The sequence below is a fragment of the Boleophthalmus pectinirostris genome, unplaced genomic scaffold (assembly GCF_026225935.1).
Source record: "Boleophthalmus pectinirostris isolate CB_2022bp ecotype Guang Dong unplaced genomic scaffold, ASM2622593v1 HiC_scaffold_17, whole genome shotgun sequence".
Taxonomy (NCBI): Eukaryota; Metazoa; Chordata; class Actinopteri; order Gobiiformes; family Gobiidae; genus Boleophthalmus; species Boleophthalmus pectinirostris.
Window position 1 is genome coordinate 576338 of NW_026571115.1, and position 19401 is coordinate 595738.

Here is a 19401-nt window from a genome sequence, read left to right on the forward strand (position 1 = left end):
CGTTGCTGCACAATCCTGATAAGCACTAAATAGGAAATCCAAAGCTCTTCTATATCATTACAAACAAACACCATGATGACTAGACTAGGGTGACCAAACATCCGATTTTCCCCGGACATGTCTGTATTTTGCGTTATGTCCGGGGTGTCCAGGTTTTTTTTTTTTTTATAAAATGATGCAAATGTCTGGATTTTCATTACCGTTCATTGGGGGCATTAAACTGAGCGTCTCTTGTAGCGTCTGTGACTCAGAAGGAGCGAGACACAAACAGTCGGTCAGTCTGCAACATGATGAAGCACAAATGCACATTTAACAATGACTTGTACTAGAAACTCTCAGTTTTCCATCCTGGTCGAGACAAGTGGGAGTCCATGTGCACAGGTTGTGAGGTGAGAGTACAGTGTCCCTCGTTTATCGTGGGGGTTCCATTCTAAAAATAACCCGCGACAGGTGAAATCCACAAAGTAGTCAACTTTATATTTTCTAATTATTCTATCTGTTTTAAGGCTGTAAAACACCTCAGCACACACTTTATACACTTTTCTCACACAGGACAGGTGCAACCCTTTTACTTCCTTCTTAAAACTTATTGCTGCTGTCGTCCTTATGTGGCGCAAAAGTCCAGCATCACAGTTTAAGTCACAGAGACGGGAAATGGCCATTATTGTTTTTTTCCATTCTTCATTTAAACACAAAATTGAAAACTGAAAAAACTAATTGTTATCTGTTTTTTCATTTTAGTTTTGGAAACAAATAATGAAGAAAACTGTTATTTTTTCATTTCCTTATTTTTGGTTTTATATTGAAAAACAAATCAGTGACACACGGATTATCGTCACCTGCTTGTCTCCATGGAGATTGCTTTATTTGTTATTGCTTTGTTTAGAATGTTCCACGGTAGAGATTAAACCTATTTATATCAATAGAGACAACTATAGGCTACAGTATAGGTCAGATTTATGGAGAATTATTATATTTTTTTAGCAATTAGAAACACCCATAATGAATAAATGATAGATAGAAGTATTGCATTAACATCTCCATGGATACAACCTGGTGACAGATCTTCCACCCGAAAAGTTGCACAATGCATCTTTTACCGGCTCTGACGTTACATGCAAGCAGTGGAGTACTATTTTTTCTATTTTTTTAAAGTATTTTTGGATTACCTTTGCCCCCCCGTCCCTTCAGGTCGACTAAAGAACTGGCAGCTGGCCTGTTCAGTGCACATCATCTGACAATATTCGGCAGACGGAGTGTCCATTTGGAAAACATATCTTCCTTCAAATTTCACATCCACCAGAAGCTCCTGAATACACCCTTAAAACACAAACACGGGAAATTATTGGACCTGCAACATTACTACATTACTACTGTCATTACTACTATCATCATACGTTCTCATACTTAGGACAGTACATCTATTAGCATCCTTGTTTTAACTGTTGTTTTAAGACTAGATGTAGTTTTTTGCTACTTAACTGTGTACATGGTGTTTTAATGTAATAATAATAATAATAACACATAACATTTGTATAACACTTTTCTTCACGCATAAAGATACTTCACACAGTTCAAACTGACAAAAACAGATACTATCATTATTATTATTAGTAGTAGTAATAATAGTGCTCCAGTGTGTTTTTAAACTTTATACACCTTCAGCATGTAATTTGCATGATATGTCTACAAATTCCTCCCCTTCGTATTTCTTTCATTCTTTCTTTCTTTTTAAACTTCAAACTTTTTTCTTTGAAGTCTGCACACTGCACATAAATGGAGCAAACGGCCACTGACACAACATGTATCTTTCAAAATGTTGGGTTTAATGTAGGTTTGACTGAGTTACCGCCCAATTAATAAGACCTGCAACCTTTCTGTCATATTGAAATGTTTGTCATTTAAAGGTGCATTGTGTAACTTTTCTGGTTGGAGGGTCTGTCAGATTCTTTTCTCCATGGAAATGTACTTGCTTTGTCTGAAAAGTTTCACAGTATGACATTAAACCTTTCTATCTTCATGGAGACCAAACCAGACCAAGTTACAGGTCAGATCCATGGAGAGGTGACCCTGCTCACAATCAGAATGCCTGTTTTTCTTGGTATTTTTGAGCTATAAATTCAGCTGTAATTGAATAAATCTAAGGTAGAGCTGTTTAATGTCATACTGTGGAACATTCCAGGCAAAGCAATGACATATCTATACAAACAAGCAGGTGACGGACCCCCAACCAAAACATTACATAGTGCAACATTAAGTTATCATATCAATCAATCAATCAGTTGGTAGTAAATCAAATCAAATCAAACTTTATTTATAAAGTGCTTTTTTAACAAAATGTAACAGAAAGTGCTTTACAGTGATTAAAAACAATTCCACATTTCCTTCTGCCCACCCACCCAACTCCCACACCTGTCCGACCCTACACAACCAAACACAACACACACGCACACTACGCACACACACTCACAAACAGGCACACACACACGAACCCCCTCCCCTCACCCCCCCACCACCCTAATGTGAGGCTGAATACAGGTGAACCAGTTGAGAATGCACCAAAGCACCACCAGAGGAGCTGTCTACACCAGGAGCAGAGAGCTGTCCACCACCACCAGGAACCACCACAGGGCCCAGGTGAGAGATGAGGCCCAAGCATCAACCCTCCACCAGGAGCCCACATGACAGACCCAGCAGTCACAGCCGACCTCCTCTCCTGCTGTAGAAGGCTCCTACTGAGGAAACATTGGAAATCCATAAAATATGCCTAAAATAAATAAATATAAAATGTGTACACTAGAAACAAGTAAAAGTATAAGATTTCAATCAAAAGCTAAGCTAAAAAGGTGGGTCTTGAGCCTACTCTTAAAAACATGAACATTCTCTGCAGCCCTGAGCTCCTCCGGCAGACAGTTCCATAGACGGGGGCCATAATACTGGAAAGACGCCTCTCCATGAGTGTGTGTCCTGACTTTGGGAATTACCAGGAGCCTGCTGCCTGAGGAGCGCAGCACCCGCAAGGGTTTGTAGGGTAGAAGCAATACGGTAGGATATCAATCAGGGGTCTCCAATGTGTAGCTCGGGAGTTGCTCGCCAAGGGATTTCTGAATTATACGTATTGCACTGAATAACTCAAATTGAACACATAAGTATAGTAAATGTTGTAAATGATGCCCAAGTTTGTTGACTTCTAAACAGATAATGGTTAATTTTTATATATATTTTTTAAATTTTTTTATAGTTCATTTTTTATGAAACTGTTGCCTATCTGAGGCTTACTGTGGCGCTTACATTTACTTGACTGTTAAATTAGTAGCCCTCTCTTTTTGTTTTGTAAAAGTAGCTCACCCGAGGAAAAAGGTTGGAGACCCTTGATATAAATATAGACTGTATACATACACACGTACATGCACATACAGCAAACCAGAGACATCACAGCATTCTATAGGTCAATATTATTTAATACAGATATGGGCAGCTAAAATGTATATTGTAAATACAGCCTGGTCGTGAGTCTAGTCATTAATAGAAATGATCACATTCCATATTTGGGAATTTGCCTTTCCGATATTTTGTGGCAAAGTACAATGTAATGAATAGGAGAAACTATAGAATGTGATTATGTCATACTCCCAGATGGGGGGCAAAAGACAAATTTCCCTATTAATAACTTTGTACTTCGTCATGAAGTAATGAGAAAGTTTATTCCCAAATATTCAATGTAATATTTTCTACTGGTGACTAAACCCATTAACTTGCTACAAGAAAAACTTATATTTGAACTGTATTTACTTTTACTTTAATTTGCTCCCATCTGTATTAAATAATATTGGCCTATAGAATGCTGTCATGTCATCTGAAACCCACCAATACAGTTATATAGATATAATAGTAACGTTATGAAATGTTATGTTAAAAATAATAATTCAATGTTAAATGTATTTCTGTAGGGTTTGTGTGTGACAGGCATCATTTCATGTGTTTGGTGGTACTTGCCATGTTTTAGGATGGGCTTCGGCGCAGTGGGTGGGGGTGGTTTTATAACTCTCCGTGTCTCCGATCGGCCTTTTGTTGACAGAAAAAAGAAAAAAATACTATGTAAGTTAAGCATTATATCAGCTTTAAAATCACTTGAATTTAGTTTAGGCTGAGTTCTTCTCTCAGATTGAAAACACTTTGCTTCACCTTCTGATGTCATGTGTAATATGAGAAGTGCTCCACTATGTTTTTAAACTCCACACATCTTCACTAGAATCATTTGGATAATTTCAGCAACTGGAAAACTACCACTACATGACAACGCAAGGTGGAACAGAGCATTTTAAGGTTTGGAGATGTAGATAGAATAATAATTATTATAATAAGAGTTACTCAGACATGTGTGAATGAAACAAAACACAAGTCCAGGTCTATTTTTGAGGAGGGAACAACATTATAACATAGTGTAAAGCTTTTTTTTTTTTTTTTTTTTTTAAATATAAGACTTTTAAAATAACTGAGAAAACTGTAAACTGCATCTACATTAATTCTTTTATATGAATATTTCCCCTATTTCAATAGTGGATGGACTATTTCAGATGAATTTATTCTACATTAAAGGTTTATTGACAGGTCTCATTTCTCATCTTAACTAATACTCACTAACATTTAATTCATCTTATTTGCAAATGAGGCAAATAAACTTCATGAAATGAAACCAATGAAACATCCATAAACTGCTAATGAATCAGGTTAAAGTGCATATGACAGGTTTTCATATTTTCCCAGTTACTTGGTTTAGTGGGATAGTAGCTGTGGTAAACATTTATCACAGTTTTACATTAGTTAAGTGGCACAAAAAGTGGAAAAGAAAGTACAACTATACAGGCTGTAGTGCTGGTGGAATCACAAGGGACATATTAAAGTTTGATTAAACAAAATATAGGTTTTGTCATTCATTTTTATTGGCCTAATCATGACTATTGTGTAATTTAGACACATTTTGTTTTTTGTCAGTTTTGGAAGGTAATGAAGTACAATTACAATACTTAAGTACTGTTCTTAGGTATCTGTAGTTTACTTAAGTACATTTTCCAGAGGATACTTTTTACTTTTACTTCACTACTTTTGAGAGCATATATCTGTACTTTCTACTCCACTACATTTTAAATCTGGATTGAAAAGTAAAAAGTACTTTTCTTTATGGTTTGAGACCTGCTGAAAAAGCTGAGACTTATTTTTCACACATTTAATTGGAGTTGGAGTTAGTATCCCAGCAAACCAAAAACACACAAAAAAAACCAACTAGATAAATTAAAAAATCATTCGAATCACTTAAAATCTGCTCAATTCTTTATCAAAATCATTACATTTGATGCTTTAATTGTTCAAAAACCTCTGCAAAGTTCTTTTAAAGTACATTACAGGTACTTCAATAGATTTTTTCATGTGATACTTTTACTTTTACTTGAGTAATCTTTTGCCCCTGTATCTGTACTTTTACTTAAGTAACATAATTGAGTACTTCATCCACCACTGGCTTTTGTTAACCTTATGGGAGCTTGGTAACAGTTACAGAAATATCTCCAAAACAAAACAAAGAAAGAAGAAAAAAAACTAGGTATGATTTTGAGTAAAAGTGTAAATATAGTTATGTTAAATATGTAGTTAAAAAGTGCTCTTAATATTTTGATGAAAGAAGCAAAACACAACTTCTGATCTGTTGAGGAAACAGAGACCAAAAATAGTAAATTACCATAAGGTTGTTTTAGCAGCTTGTTATGTTTAGTAGCCTATACTATGGCGCCCTCTAGTGTACAGGTGAAATTTATACATTTGGTCTTCTCTCTCTAACAATAATCCTTAATCACAATCAGGCACTGTTAGCACTGGGAGGCAAAATATATAAATAAATCATAAATAATAAATAAAGCCGTATCATCTAACTTTTATGTAACAAATAATACTCACTACAACTGTACAACAACTCATGTAACAGATAATACCTCCTACAGCTGTAAAACAACTCACCCTTATGTAATGGATAACCCTGTTACCCCTGTATAAGTCCTGTCAAACATGATATCATTGTTGCACTTGCATTGTCTTTCTAGGACCTCTTGTATAAAGCCGAGATTTTATATTTTATTACTTATTTTTCTCTTTTATTTTGACTTGTGCATATACATGTCTACAATTATGTCTTATTTCACACCTGTCTCTTGCTATCTTTTTTGCTACTTATTTAGAATTTATTATTACCATTTATATTTTTTACTCTTTGATATTATATTATATTATATTATTAAATATTATAATATATTGTGATGTGTGAGCTCCTGTAATTTCCAAAAAAAAATCCCTTGTGGAAGAATAAAGTTTGTCTAAGTCTAAGTCTAATGTTAAAAGTGTATTTGAGTTTTATATAAAAACGTTTTAAGATAAGGACTAATAAAGTACAGATCGCAGGTGCAGGAATGAGAAACCAGCTGACTTATACACGTGTCATGTGACAGTAAAGGCTCGTATGAGAAGTAATCAGAAAAATTAAATTCTATTCGAAACGTTTTCCGTCTGACCTTTCAACATAAATTCTTTGCCCAATTTTCATCCAATAAGTGTCCGAATATGCTAAACAAGACACACCATATGTATTTATTATTAAAAGCCAACATTTGCTTATCTAGTTATTCATGAATTAAGACTCAATATCGAAAATTCCCGTTCTTAATTTCTTTAGTGCTTTTATTTTGAAGATGCATACATTGTATTGCGATTGCATTAGCGGCAGCGTAGCAGTTCGGAGTCGGGTCAGCTGGTTGTTTGCAGTCATGGTTTAACTAGTGACATTTCCACCGAACTTTAGGGTGAATTTCCCTGACGTTCATGCATTTTAACTCTTTATTCTTGCGTTTTTTCTAACTTAACCCGCGTTTCCTGGTTGATTGCGGGGAAACCAGCTAATGTTTTTAGCCTGTTAGCTTCATGTTAGCTGACAGCGTGGAGCATCCTTGTAGCATATAATTGACACATTCACCGAGGTAAGTTTGCCTCAAATGATTACGCTTTTCCTTATTTATTTTGAGTAAATCGTGTAAGTATGTAGTAACGCTGCAGTGTTGAAACATTGTTCTAAAATAGCAGTCCCAAGGATGCTAACCAACTTAACCAACAACAAAACAACAAATAATATTGTAATGTTAAGGCCATTTTATTTCACATCTGGTTAACAACTGTGTATATCATATTATAGAGACTAAAGTGACCAGGTTTTCAAAATTCTAAATTGGGACAAACCTGGGTTAGGATGGATGGTTGGTATAAATAAATTTGTGAAAGAACGTGTAACATTGTGCATTCTCGTGTCAGTCATAATCTGAGGAGTTTCTATCGCTGCATTTTTTTGCTTTTTGATCACCGTCACTGAGACACTGTGCTCCTATTTACTGTTGGCAGAGATAAGATTTGTAAAAAAATAAAATAAAAATTTGGTAGTCCTGTTTTTATCCTGGTTTAGACCTGATGTAGTCCTGGTTTAATCTTAGTTTAGTACTGGTTTAGTCTTAGTTTAGTCTTGGTGTAAACCTGATATAGTACTGGTTTAGTTTTAGTTTAGTCCTGGTTTAGACCTGGTTTAGATCAAATCGGGACAATAAAAAATTGGGACACATGAGACATTTCTTGTAGGAAACTGAGTCAAATCAAATCAAATATATATCTGCTGGTATAAATATGATGAGACAGGCAAAACAGGGCTCAAAACTGAGACTGTCCCTGGTAAATAGGGACGTCTGGTCACCCTAATAATGACTGCAGTTGTATTACTAAAATAATATTGGACTTCACGCCTTTAGTTTGATTGATGAGTTCGTGTGGACACTAGTCAGCATATGATCCCCCTGTCCTTTGACCAATTTGATCTAACCCAGGTCCAAACCAGGACTACATCAACTCTAAACCAGGACTAAAACAAGATTATCACAACTTTTTACTAATATGATCTTTGCCAACAGTAAAGAAGAGCATAAATTGTTATTTCTTTAACCAAAATACAGAAATCCATGTTTGTGAATGACCATAAAGCAAAAATGCTGTGACAGAAGTCCCTCAGATTGTGACTGATGTGAGAATGCTCAATCTTACACGCTCTTTTCACAATTTTATTTATACCATCCCATCTCAGACAAAAGGCGAGTCTGAGTTTATAATTTTTAAAATCTGGTCACCCTACCCTATCCAAATATTTAAGATGTCGAATGTTAGAACATTTTTAAATTTCTTTTGTAAATAAGACAGGGTTATCAAATGTCTCTCTTTACCTTGGAGAGTCCCAGTTTTGAGCCCTGTGTCCCCTGTCCCAGTAGATTTGTAAAACTGGGACAAATCAGTGGTTTTGTATAACAGAAAAATCCCAGTTTGTTTGTTTGTTTGCTTTTGACCAATCTGATACCATCTATTTAGCTAAAATACAGAAAACTGTACTTGAAAATGACTATAAGGCAAAAAAATGCACCAACAAAAGTCTATACTGACCCACAAGTGAGTCGAGAATGGACAATGTTATGCTCTCTTTTCACAATTTTATTTACACCAACATTCCAACCTGGTGTGTCCCAGTTTTTAACTTTGAAAATCTGGTCACCCCAAAATAAACTTAACTGTTAAACAAAACACATGGAAACTGGCTGTATTAGACCGGTGAAATATGTAAGATCTCAAGGGCTGTGTGGAGTAAAGATGCTACCTACGCCAAGTGTTAAAGGTCCACTGTGTAACTTCTTGGTTGGGGATCTGTTACATCCTTGTTTCTAGGGATATAAGATTTACATCACTTGGAATGTTCCACAGTACATTAAACAGCTCTGCTTTACATTTATTCAATTACAGATGGCTTTATAGCTCAAAAATACCTAGAAAAACAGGCATTTTGACTGTGAGCAGGGCTGCCTCTCCGCAGATCTGACCTGTAACATGATCTGGTTTGGTCTCCATGGAGATAGAAAGGTTTAATGTCATACTGTGAAACATTCCAGACAAAGCAATAACATCTCAAAGCATTTCATGGACCCTCTGCCAAAAAAGTTACACAATGCAGCCTTTAGACCATGTTACAGACATAAAGTGTAATTAGTTTTGCCATTTTTTTGTTCAGATTAGTTAGACTATGGAAGACCTCTATAATCTCCTTTCCTACTGGGAAACACAGCTACAACCTATCACTAGTCACTCTGTTCACATGCAAAAGGAAATATGATTTCACCATACAACCATATTCAAATTGTTTTTACCCCCAAACCTGTCAGACCACATTTGCTCAGGTCTACAGCAGGTCATAGAACCAGATAGTGCGATCTGGGTAGGCCTGTCACAATAACAAGTAAATATAGTTGATTAACGATTCAATTTAAACCAAACCATAAAGCAAAAAAATATATTTTAAATGTACAATATTGTTAAAAACATGAACTGCAATAAATAAAGAATAGAATTAGGGGTGGGACGAGACAAAGTTTCCACAAGACGAGATGAGAAACGAGATTGGGTCCACGAGAACGAGACAAGTTGAGATTTTAACATAATGCATAATAAAAAAAAATAAATTCAGTTAATAATTTTGGCTTCAACATTTATGGTTTATATTTTTTATGTCATTGCATTACAGTTTTTTGGTGCAACAGCTTCCCAAGAAATTGAACTTGCCAGCACTTCCAAAAGTAAAAGCACGGGGGAACAATCTCACAAGATCATTTTCCTCACGTGTGTACAACCTTGTGGTGATTTTTGTCTTGCAAGATCTTGTGGTACGAGATCTTGTCCCATCCCTAAACAGAATGCATCTCTTAAGTTGTTAGTTTTTATCTATAATGAGTCATAAAAGTTCACAGTTCAACCTTGTACAGCTCAATTCTCATCGCAGTACAGAAAAATAAGTGGATATAGTATTTACGGTGACAAGCGTAGAACAGGGGCTATGAGGCGTTCAGGTGCTTGTAGTAATTTAGCATAAGCACTTAAACTTTGCAGCTATAATTACTAATAATTACTCTGTCAGTAAAAGTGTGAAGCAGAGTGGAGCAGAGTTCAGACTTTTGAGGAAGAAACTGTGAAAATCTTTGTGTTAAATGTCCAAAATAGAAATACTGAAAGCCTTTTATTTGTTTTTAATACGACAAAATACAACAAAATTATGATTAAGGAATATAAGGGGGAAATAAAAGTTTTTACTGTTCTGTAGTTACTTTTGATGACTGTGTTTGTGCTGTCTGTAGGGGATCACCAGTGCACCGCTGCCATGGCTGGAGGAATCACAGAGACTGGAGAGCCCTACTCTGCCTTTGTGAGTGTCCGCCATCTTCCTTTATGCAGTTCAATCATATGGCACCCTCTTCTGTGGCGGGATGCTATTGCTAATTCATGTGGCTTTTGTTCAGCTGTTTAAGGCTGACCTACTTTTCCACTCCACACTTTTCAGCTTTCACTATAGGAACAGTTATCACTTCAGATATTGTGTTACTGACTAGTATATATCATAAATAGACTCTATACTCAAAACTGATGCTGATACCACAATGTTAATTAAAAAAAAATAAAAACACTACACATTTAGACAATAGAATCAACATTAAATCATAGTACTTTCTTTAAATTCCTATATGGTCTTATATCTGTGTAATCCCTCAGTGGTCCAGGTAGGTTCCATAGTGGTCCATGGGCGTATACTAATCTGTGTGCTCAGCTCAATGATCATTCTAAAGCTATTCAGGAAAGGTTCATTTCTGTGCTGTGAATGTGACTTTTTTTAGTATCAACACCTGCTCAAATAAGGATCTAGTTTCAGTACTAGTTTTAGTCTTGATTCGTATTTGACTTTCAAATAAAAACACAGAAGGTTAACTAAACCAAAGATGTTCATTTTGTCTTCTTATGTACTTTAACTTCTTGGGTTCTTTTTAAAGACAATAAGACATAAGGTTACAATACAAGTTAAAGGTGCATTCTATTCCATTCTCTGGATATGTCATTGCTCTGCCTGCAATGTTCCACAGTATGACTTTAAACAGACCTCCTTTACATTTATTCATTTACAGGTGGTTTTATAGCTCAAAAATACCTAGAAAAACAGGCATTCTGACTGTGTGTGTGGTCACCTCTCCACAGATCTAACCTGTAACTTGGTCTGGTTTGGGTTTGGTTGGTAACTTGGTTTAGTCTCCATGAAGATCGAGAGGTTACTGTGAAACATTCCAGACAAAGTAATAACATCTCCATGGAGAAAAGCATTTGACAGACCCTCTACCACAAAAGTTACACAATGCAATGCACAATTTAAGATTTATTGTTGAGTTTAGCAATTATTTTGAGTTTTCTTGAGTACGGGATAGGGCTGCGGTTTGAGTAGCAGGTTTAGTTGCAGTCATCAATTTTCAGTTTTAATTTCTTCTTCATGAGTAAGATCATGTAGGAGAAGTGCCACAGGTTTGAACAGGAAGCAGTCTGCTGACACATCCTCTTTAGGCCTCTTTACAATCGGGCTCTGATCGGCTGCTGGGTCAGCAACTGTTCACCACAGAGTTTTACTGCTTACATGCTTTTCTTTTAGTCACAAACAGCTTTTTTATGATTTAAACTAATACTTTGAAACTTATTTAAGCCTAGTGATGCTTTGTAGTGGCATTATACTGAAGGTGTTCTACATGGTGTAATGTTGGATGTAATGGTGTAATGTTGGATGTAATGTAGGAGTTACCATGGTGATACAAAGCACATATTAGCAAACACTATCAGAAAAGTTATAAGATACTCTGAAAACTCAAGAAAAAATGCAAAATGAATTTAAAAAACACATTTTCAGGAGCATGTGATCAAAAAGAGCATTCATGGTTCTGTTTAGGAATTTGGCATAACAAAACTGGACTTTGTTACATAAACTTAAAAAAGCAACTGGTCAAAATGGCTGGTCAAAGATTACATATAGGCAGCAAGTAGCGTTTATACCCCATAAATTAATGGGATTTAAAAATGAATTTGCCATTTCACACAATGACAGAATTTTGGCTTGGTGGATGAGTGCTCCAGTTACTGTTGCCCCTAACTGAATAAGATCAGCATCACTAGACCCAATATAGATGAATTGTAATGTAAGTGTGGAATATTTTAATGCGATTTGATACAAATTCAGTGCATTTATAGCTTTTTCCACAATGAATCCCATTGCTTTAAGTAAGATCTGAACAGTGTAAAAGCCCTTCTGAGCACTGCTTTTGCAAATTAGCGTAGGCTTTAAACACATCTGAGTGCTTAACTGTTAATATATTTGTTTGTTGTATCTGTCCTTCAAATAAACAACAAATAAATAAAATGAGAGTGTGTACTTTTGCTCATATGTTTCTCTGTTTTTTTAGGTGGGGCTCATTTACATGTTCAACCTCATTGTTGGAACTGGAGCTCTGACAATGCCCAAAGCCTTCGCCACGGCCGGATGGGTGGTCAGCCTTTCCCTCATCACATTTTTGGGGTTCATGAGGTCGGTGTTAAGAAACAAATTTGTGTTTTGATCAAGGCTGTATATAAATGGACATGGTTAACCAGCTAGATGCCATGTTCTAAACAGGAAACAAGTATGGGGCTCTTTTCTGGCTCTGATCTTAAAATGTTAGTATTAATCCGCTCTACATGATCCTGATGTTTTATTTTGCTGTGTTGTCTGTAAATACATTTCCATTCCTAATATGGCACTGGCTCCAAATTCACTCCTATAACTGTCAGCCTTGATGAGCTTCATTTGACTGGAGCCAAATGCACTTCTTTACACATTCTATGGTTTTGATAGAAGATATTACAGTTGTATTATATTATGCCTCTTCTTGTTCAGTTACATGACCACGACATTTGTGATTGAGGCGATGGCGGCGGCGAACGCTCAGCTCCGATGGAAGAGGAGAGAACAGGAGGAGGTGAGATCTTCTGTCAAACTCCAGTTAAACATGTCTGATCATCCTAGCAAAAGTAACCCCCCACCCCACCCAACCCTCTTACTGCAAAAGGTTCCAAATATGGCTGGTCATATTGTCACTATTGTTTAATGCAGCTCTATGCTCAAACGCAAACACATTTCCAAACCTTCTCCTTTTGGTGAACCTCCCTTAGGCTCTGAGTGAGTGACAGCTGGAATTAAAGAATCATAGTGAAGTCTGAGCGAGTTTACATGAAGTGATAAAATATTAAAATTATAACTCTTAAGAAAATGTTATACATTTTTTTTTATCATATCGCCAACCCTTAGGTTTAAAGATTCTTTATTACGCAATAATGATTCTTGTGAGCTTTAATCCATGTTATAATGCTGTTACCTCATGACAAACATACCTGGAGTTGTGTTTTTGTTTCATTCAAAAATGTTTGAGTAATCTTTTATTATTAGTTTGTCTACATCTTCAAAGCTCAAAATGCTCTGTTCCACCTTGTGATGTCATGAATCGGTAGTTTTCAAGTTGACTGCTCCTTTTACCTTTTATTTAGTAGAGACGGGCAATTCCAAGTCTGAAATCCTCCAAATGATTCTAGTGAAGGTGTATGTACTTTAAAAACACAAAGCACTTTCTGTAATACCACATGTCATCACAAGTGAAACAGAGTGCTTTCTGAGAAGAACTCAGCCTAAATATGCATTGTTTGAGTGTTTAAAGATGTGTGAATGAAATGAAACAAAACACAGCTCCAGGTATATATTTTTGATGAGGAAACAACATTATAACAGCAATCAGAAAATGGCGTGATATGGGCCTTTCTCTGGAACATCCCGGGAAAAGCGATGACATCTTTAATAACATCCATTCAATTTGCGCTTTCAATTTGACTGTGATGAATCTTGCAACCTAGTTTAACGTGAACGTGTAGTTTAAAATGCCTGAATAATTCATTATATAGGCCCTTTAACATTGCATGTTTGGCTTCCTCTCGTTGCTGTTTGCTTTAGGAAATCCTCTATTGATCCAGCCATAAACTCCCTTCTCTAATATTTGACATCGTGAGCTTTTGTTTTATCGCTACAATATAAACCATCTTTTTTTCCCCTCATGTGCATTCACTCTTCTCACTCCATTTTAAAACACCTCAGCGCTTTTTTCCATTTTGGGAGTTATGGGCCTGGGGACAAAAGCTTACCCTGATTCATAGCTCTGCTCTAAAGTCCGCAGCATTTCTGTTCTGAATAATGGACAAGGAGAGGGCAGAGCGGAAATGTCTCCGACTGATGGCTGGGGTAGTTTTCCTGAGTGAGGAGTTGCATTAGAAATAAAACAGGTGATTCACATTGATGCATGAAGTGTTCATCAAGAAAATACCAATGCTGTTTGTTTGTTCCAGAGTAAAAGACCGGGCTATTAGACAAGAGGGAAATAAATGGAATATTTGATGAAGAAAGCTGTGACAAACTAAAATAGCTCATTTCAACAATAGATGAGACTGCCCTCTAGTGGTAATTCAGAGGAGAACTTTAATTTTAATATTCATACTTTCAGCTTCCTGTTATGCAACGCTTCAATGTTCTTCCCCATTAAAAAAACAAACAAAAAATGTTTAAATTGTTAATTGCTATGGTTCTTAACACATGGATAGGTTATGGTAGAGCTGCAAGATTAATCCCAGTTACATACAGAAATGGATATGTCATATTGTGACCAACCTGGGACCTCCCATTGTGAAACTGTATTTGCTTTAGGGATGGGACACTAAACAATAATATCATTGATCGTAATAAAAAGGGTATACAATAATTGTTCATGGCACATTTTATATCCTCCTGAGACCTGGCCCATTAATTTGTATGCTTTATAGTGGACATTGAGTTAACCTGTCTGTCTTTTGTGTTTTGTGTTTCTCTGCCTAAATAGGGCTGGGGTATTGTAGGGTACGATCATGTCCAGCATAAAAAAAAACCAAAAAAACACCTCAATAGGAATTAGTTTGTGGCTGCATGATGATTTAAAAAAAAAAAAAAAAGAAGAAATTAAACGGGCATCTAAAAACTTTTTGAGGTGACTGTAGAAGCTTATCAGAGATGTTGGTGATAAGAAAAATATATATTTTTGTCAGATTGTTAACTTCACATAGATGTAACACCAAAATGCCCCCGGCGTCCATTACAGAGGACATGTTATAAAATTATAATTAAAAATAAAATGAACAAAATCTAAATGCTAAGGTGTACATTTACCTCCAAATAGTTAGAAAATCACACAAAAAATATATATTGCAATACACTTTTTTTCTTCAGGTCCCAGGAGGATATAATTGTGATAATCGCCAACAAAGATAGTCCGAATTTAATTCAGTTAATTTAATTTCAATCTAATCTTTATTAAGAACACATAATATCTGATTCATAGTAACTAAGTATAAAAAAATTGTAACACAAAAATGCATGTTTTAGTGTACAGTATACAGACAAGACTGCCACTGTTTCCACATGTTGGAGGTGAATCTGGCAGATCTCCTCAAAGGACACACTAGAGCTTGAATGATTTGATTATTCAAATTCATGGCTCGACACATAAATCAATAAATTCAATATTAAATCGTGATCAAACAGGATCTCACACCACAGTTTACAAATATTTCACTGGCACTAGAAATCCTCAGTGCTTTCAGTAATATTCTCAAAGAGTCATTATAGGCCACTCTCATACTCTGCATTACGGTAAATGGGTAAATAGTCACATTTTTATACAGCGCTTTTCCACCTTCAAGGTACTCAAAGCGCTTTACAACAAGAAACCACTCACCCATTCATACACTCGTGCACGTGGGAACTGTCACCAGAATGTATTGTTTTCATTTACAGCACAGTACATTACAATAACAGTTTAAATATGGAACCTATTGATAATATTAAAATTAGGATTATTCATAACCATAACATAACAGACATTAATAATTATCATGATATAATTGTTAATTACAATTGTTATTTTCGCTATGATAATCGCAACACCAAATTTCATTATTGCCCCTTGCCTAATTTCCATTTGTCATGATTTCAAGTTGCAAAATATTTAAAATCGGATTACATTTGATTTATTTGAGCAGTTTGTTCTGTTACTTGATTTAGTAACTAAAATATACTGTTTTCAATTAAAAACATACGAAATACGGTCTCAAAATGATATCTTTCAGGTTATCTTGCGACCCAGAAATTCATGGTGTTCTTGTATTAGTTACCAGTTACCACATCCATGCTTATTATTGTAATATTCCTGCTTTAATACAGTTTTTTTTTCATATATTTTCATTGTAAACTTCCTGAACATGAAAAATTTCCAAATCCGATCATGAAAAAAAAGTGTCATTTGTATAAAACCATATGAATTGCGTTTGTAATTTAAGTTCATGTGTGTCTCTTTGCAGACTGATGAAAGCGACTCTACCTCCGATTACTCAGACGATGAAGTCATAACCAGGGGAAGATCAGAGCCAGAGACCAAACCCATCCTGTCCATCCGTGAGTGTCCTCCACCTACCTAGAAATGTGCCTCTTTTTATATTCTTATTAACATCATGTCAAATACAACAAAAGCAAAGAAGTCTGCTGAAGGTGTGGTGTAAAGTTTGGATTCTTCTGTAGTTTTTCTGTGAAATCCATTCTAAACATTCAAACCATGCATTTACTTCTGTTTTACTGCCCCAATAACTGAACTCATATGTCAGTGTTATCATTTCTATATCACGGCAGTACCAAGATGGCCGTAGCAGATGTAATTTATAGGTGTAGGATTAGGGATATGTCCTTATCGACTCCATAAAAATGAAAAAGGGTCTGATCTATATTATAATGTTGTTTCCTCATCACAAACAGACCTGGAGTTGTGTTTTGTTTCATTCACACATGTTTAACACACAAACCCTGCAGATTTAGGCTAAGTTCTTCTTTCAAATGGAAAACACAGAAAATACAGGAAGTATTCACTAGTACTTCACTAGAGTCATTTGAATGATTTCAGTCCTGGAACTACCGATCTCTATTGTGCTGAAAGTAAAAGCTAGTAATAAATAATAAAGGATTACTCAAACATGTGTGAATGAAACAAAACACAACTCCAGGTGAATTTTTGAGGAGACAACAGTATTGTAACATGACTTAAAGCTCTTTAAACTCAATTCTGTGTAATATCAGACCCTTTAAAGTAACGTATGCATATATTTCAAGACTATAAAAATGTAAACAAGACCAAAAGTGATTGTAATACATGTCTCCTGGTTGGTCAGTTTCAAAGCAGATGAACTGTTGCTGTTGCTCCGGCTGTGTGTGCAGCAGCCCTCCAAATGACATAGAGATTTTATATCTTAAAGGTAATCAATATGAGCCTCAGTCTACAATATTTAAAAGGGTGGTTAAGTGCTTAGCCAAGTCGTGAATCTTTGTTTTTCTTCTGTTAAACAAGCTACAGTCTACACAATTCATTCAAAGCGCATTAATGGTATGTGGTGTGTGTTCTGTAGAGAGAATGCCTATCCTTGGGTTTCAGGCTTTCTGTTTATAGGTGCCATTTTGAGGACCTTTCACTATTCAAACAATATTATTTAGGTTTTGAATTGTTAATTGCCATGGAAACTTTTTCTTTAATCTCTCTGAAACCCATGGATAGAAAATACAGTTGCTTCTCCTGTTTTTGAATTGAACTTATAATTCTGAATGCATGAGTTTGAAGTGGTTTTGCTGCTGGTCTATTTGTCATTTTCAAATTATGATAAAAGATCCTGTTTTATGCATTATTCAGGGTTCTAAAACTACTTTTGGACAACTTAGTCTTTGTATTTTATGATTTATTTATGGATAACTAGTAAATGTATTTAAATCTCAGTCAAGCTTTGATTCCACAGTGATAATATTAACACTCCTTTTGCAGATGATGCAGTTAATTACTAGGGGTGGGACGAGACGCAATTTTTATGAGATGAGAGACACCACGAGATTAGGTCCACGAGCTCGAGACAAGCAATGATTTGTACATAGTTTGCAATAAATAAGTAGAGCAATACATTTCACAATTTTAGCTTCACTATTTTTATTTATTTTATGTAATGCTTATCAGTTCTTGCAGTACTGCTTTTTGGAACTACAGCTTCTCCAATTATGTAGCTCATCAGCTCTTAACTAACATTAAATTCATGGAGAAAAGATCTCACGAGATTCTTTTCTTGTGTGTACAATCTTGTGCCAATTTGGTCTTGCGAGATCTTGTCCCATCCCTATTAATTACTAAACCCCCCCCCCCCCCCCCCCCCCAAAAAAAAGTACTCTATTCAAGATTCAGGCATTCTGAGTTTAAAGGTTCATTCTGTAATTTTTTCAGTGGATGGTCTACCAATTGCTTTTCTCCAAGGACATATTTAGGCCCAAGCGGCAGAGGCTGGCGAAGGGCCTATTAGTATCGCAAAGCGATGCTCCAAGTGGCCCAAAAATGGAATGGTGCGACGTGACTCACCCGTAGTGACCAGGGACCCTCACCATCACGTAGCAATGTGCCAGAGGTTTCCGAAAATGTATAGTTTGTCGGCCAAAAAAAAGCGGAACATTGTTCTCGTATCGGTTGATTATTCTCCTAACCAACTCACCCATTTTTCACCCACTGAACAATGACAAAAAGTCCTGAAATTTTTCCATCTGGTAAATCTCGCACTTCTCTAACTTTTGGCTATTTTCATTTTCCAAAAATAAATAAAATGGCTCGTCAGCGCCCCCAAACGACTCAAAAATGCATTAGGGAATACGAATGACACAAAAAAAATGTTGCATGTACAATCATAAAATTTGACAAAGAAGTCGATCATGTTAAGACAAGGAAAAAATATTATTACGCCAACACCGTGCGCTCCACTAGGGGCAGTAATATTGGCTTAAAGTTGGCTAAACTTTTACGAACTCCGAACAAGCTCAAATTTGGTCCACATTATCTCAAGACGTGGAACATCAAAAGTTATCCACATTTTTCACACATTTTTCTCTGAGCAGTGAAGCAACAAAAAATGCACACAATTTGAGATATTTACAAATTGCTCCCATTTGCTCAAACGAACTCCGATTTCAATGAAATTTAAAACAGTTGTTAAACTCTCTGCCTTGAAGCTACTTACTGTGAAAATTATTAATTTGGCGCTTTAGTGCCCCCTATAGATTGAAACAAAATTTAATATGTGAGAAAATCATTTGTTCCCAAATAGTTGTTCAAAAATTTCTGAAATTTTGCACAAAATTCTATTTTGGCATCCTGATCCAAAAGTCAATGACATCCATGTCATATTTTTTATGGCGTTGCCATAGCGATGACATAAACTCTCCATTGGTAAAATCTACAAATTCTGGCACAAACTTTGGCCGATTTCATGAAAATTTTAATCCCGGGTTCACACCCCGACCCTGAACAG

General features: G+C 35.8%; 1 protein-coding gene across 1 annotated transcript in view; it reads left to right on the forward strand.

Moving 5' to 3' along the window:
* The first annotated feature begins 6769 nt into the window (after positions 1 to 6769).
* Positions 6770 to 19401, forward strand: part of tmem104 (transmembrane protein 104) — a 110632-nt gene continuing 98000 nt past the window's right edge. Inside the window, exons 1-5 of the mRNA XM_055152360.1 lie at positions 6770 to 7019; positions 10248 to 10315; positions 12381 to 12502; positions 12851 to 12932; positions 16384 to 16477. Coding sequence (XP_055008335.1) covers positions 10271 to 10315; positions 12381 to 12502; positions 12851 to 12932; positions 16384 to 16477 — 343 coding nt within the window. The 5' untranslated portion in view covers positions 6770 to 7019; positions 10248 to 10270. The remainder of the gene's footprint in view (positions 7020 to 10247; positions 10316 to 12380; positions 12503 to 12850; positions 12933 to 16383; positions 16478 to 19401) is intronic.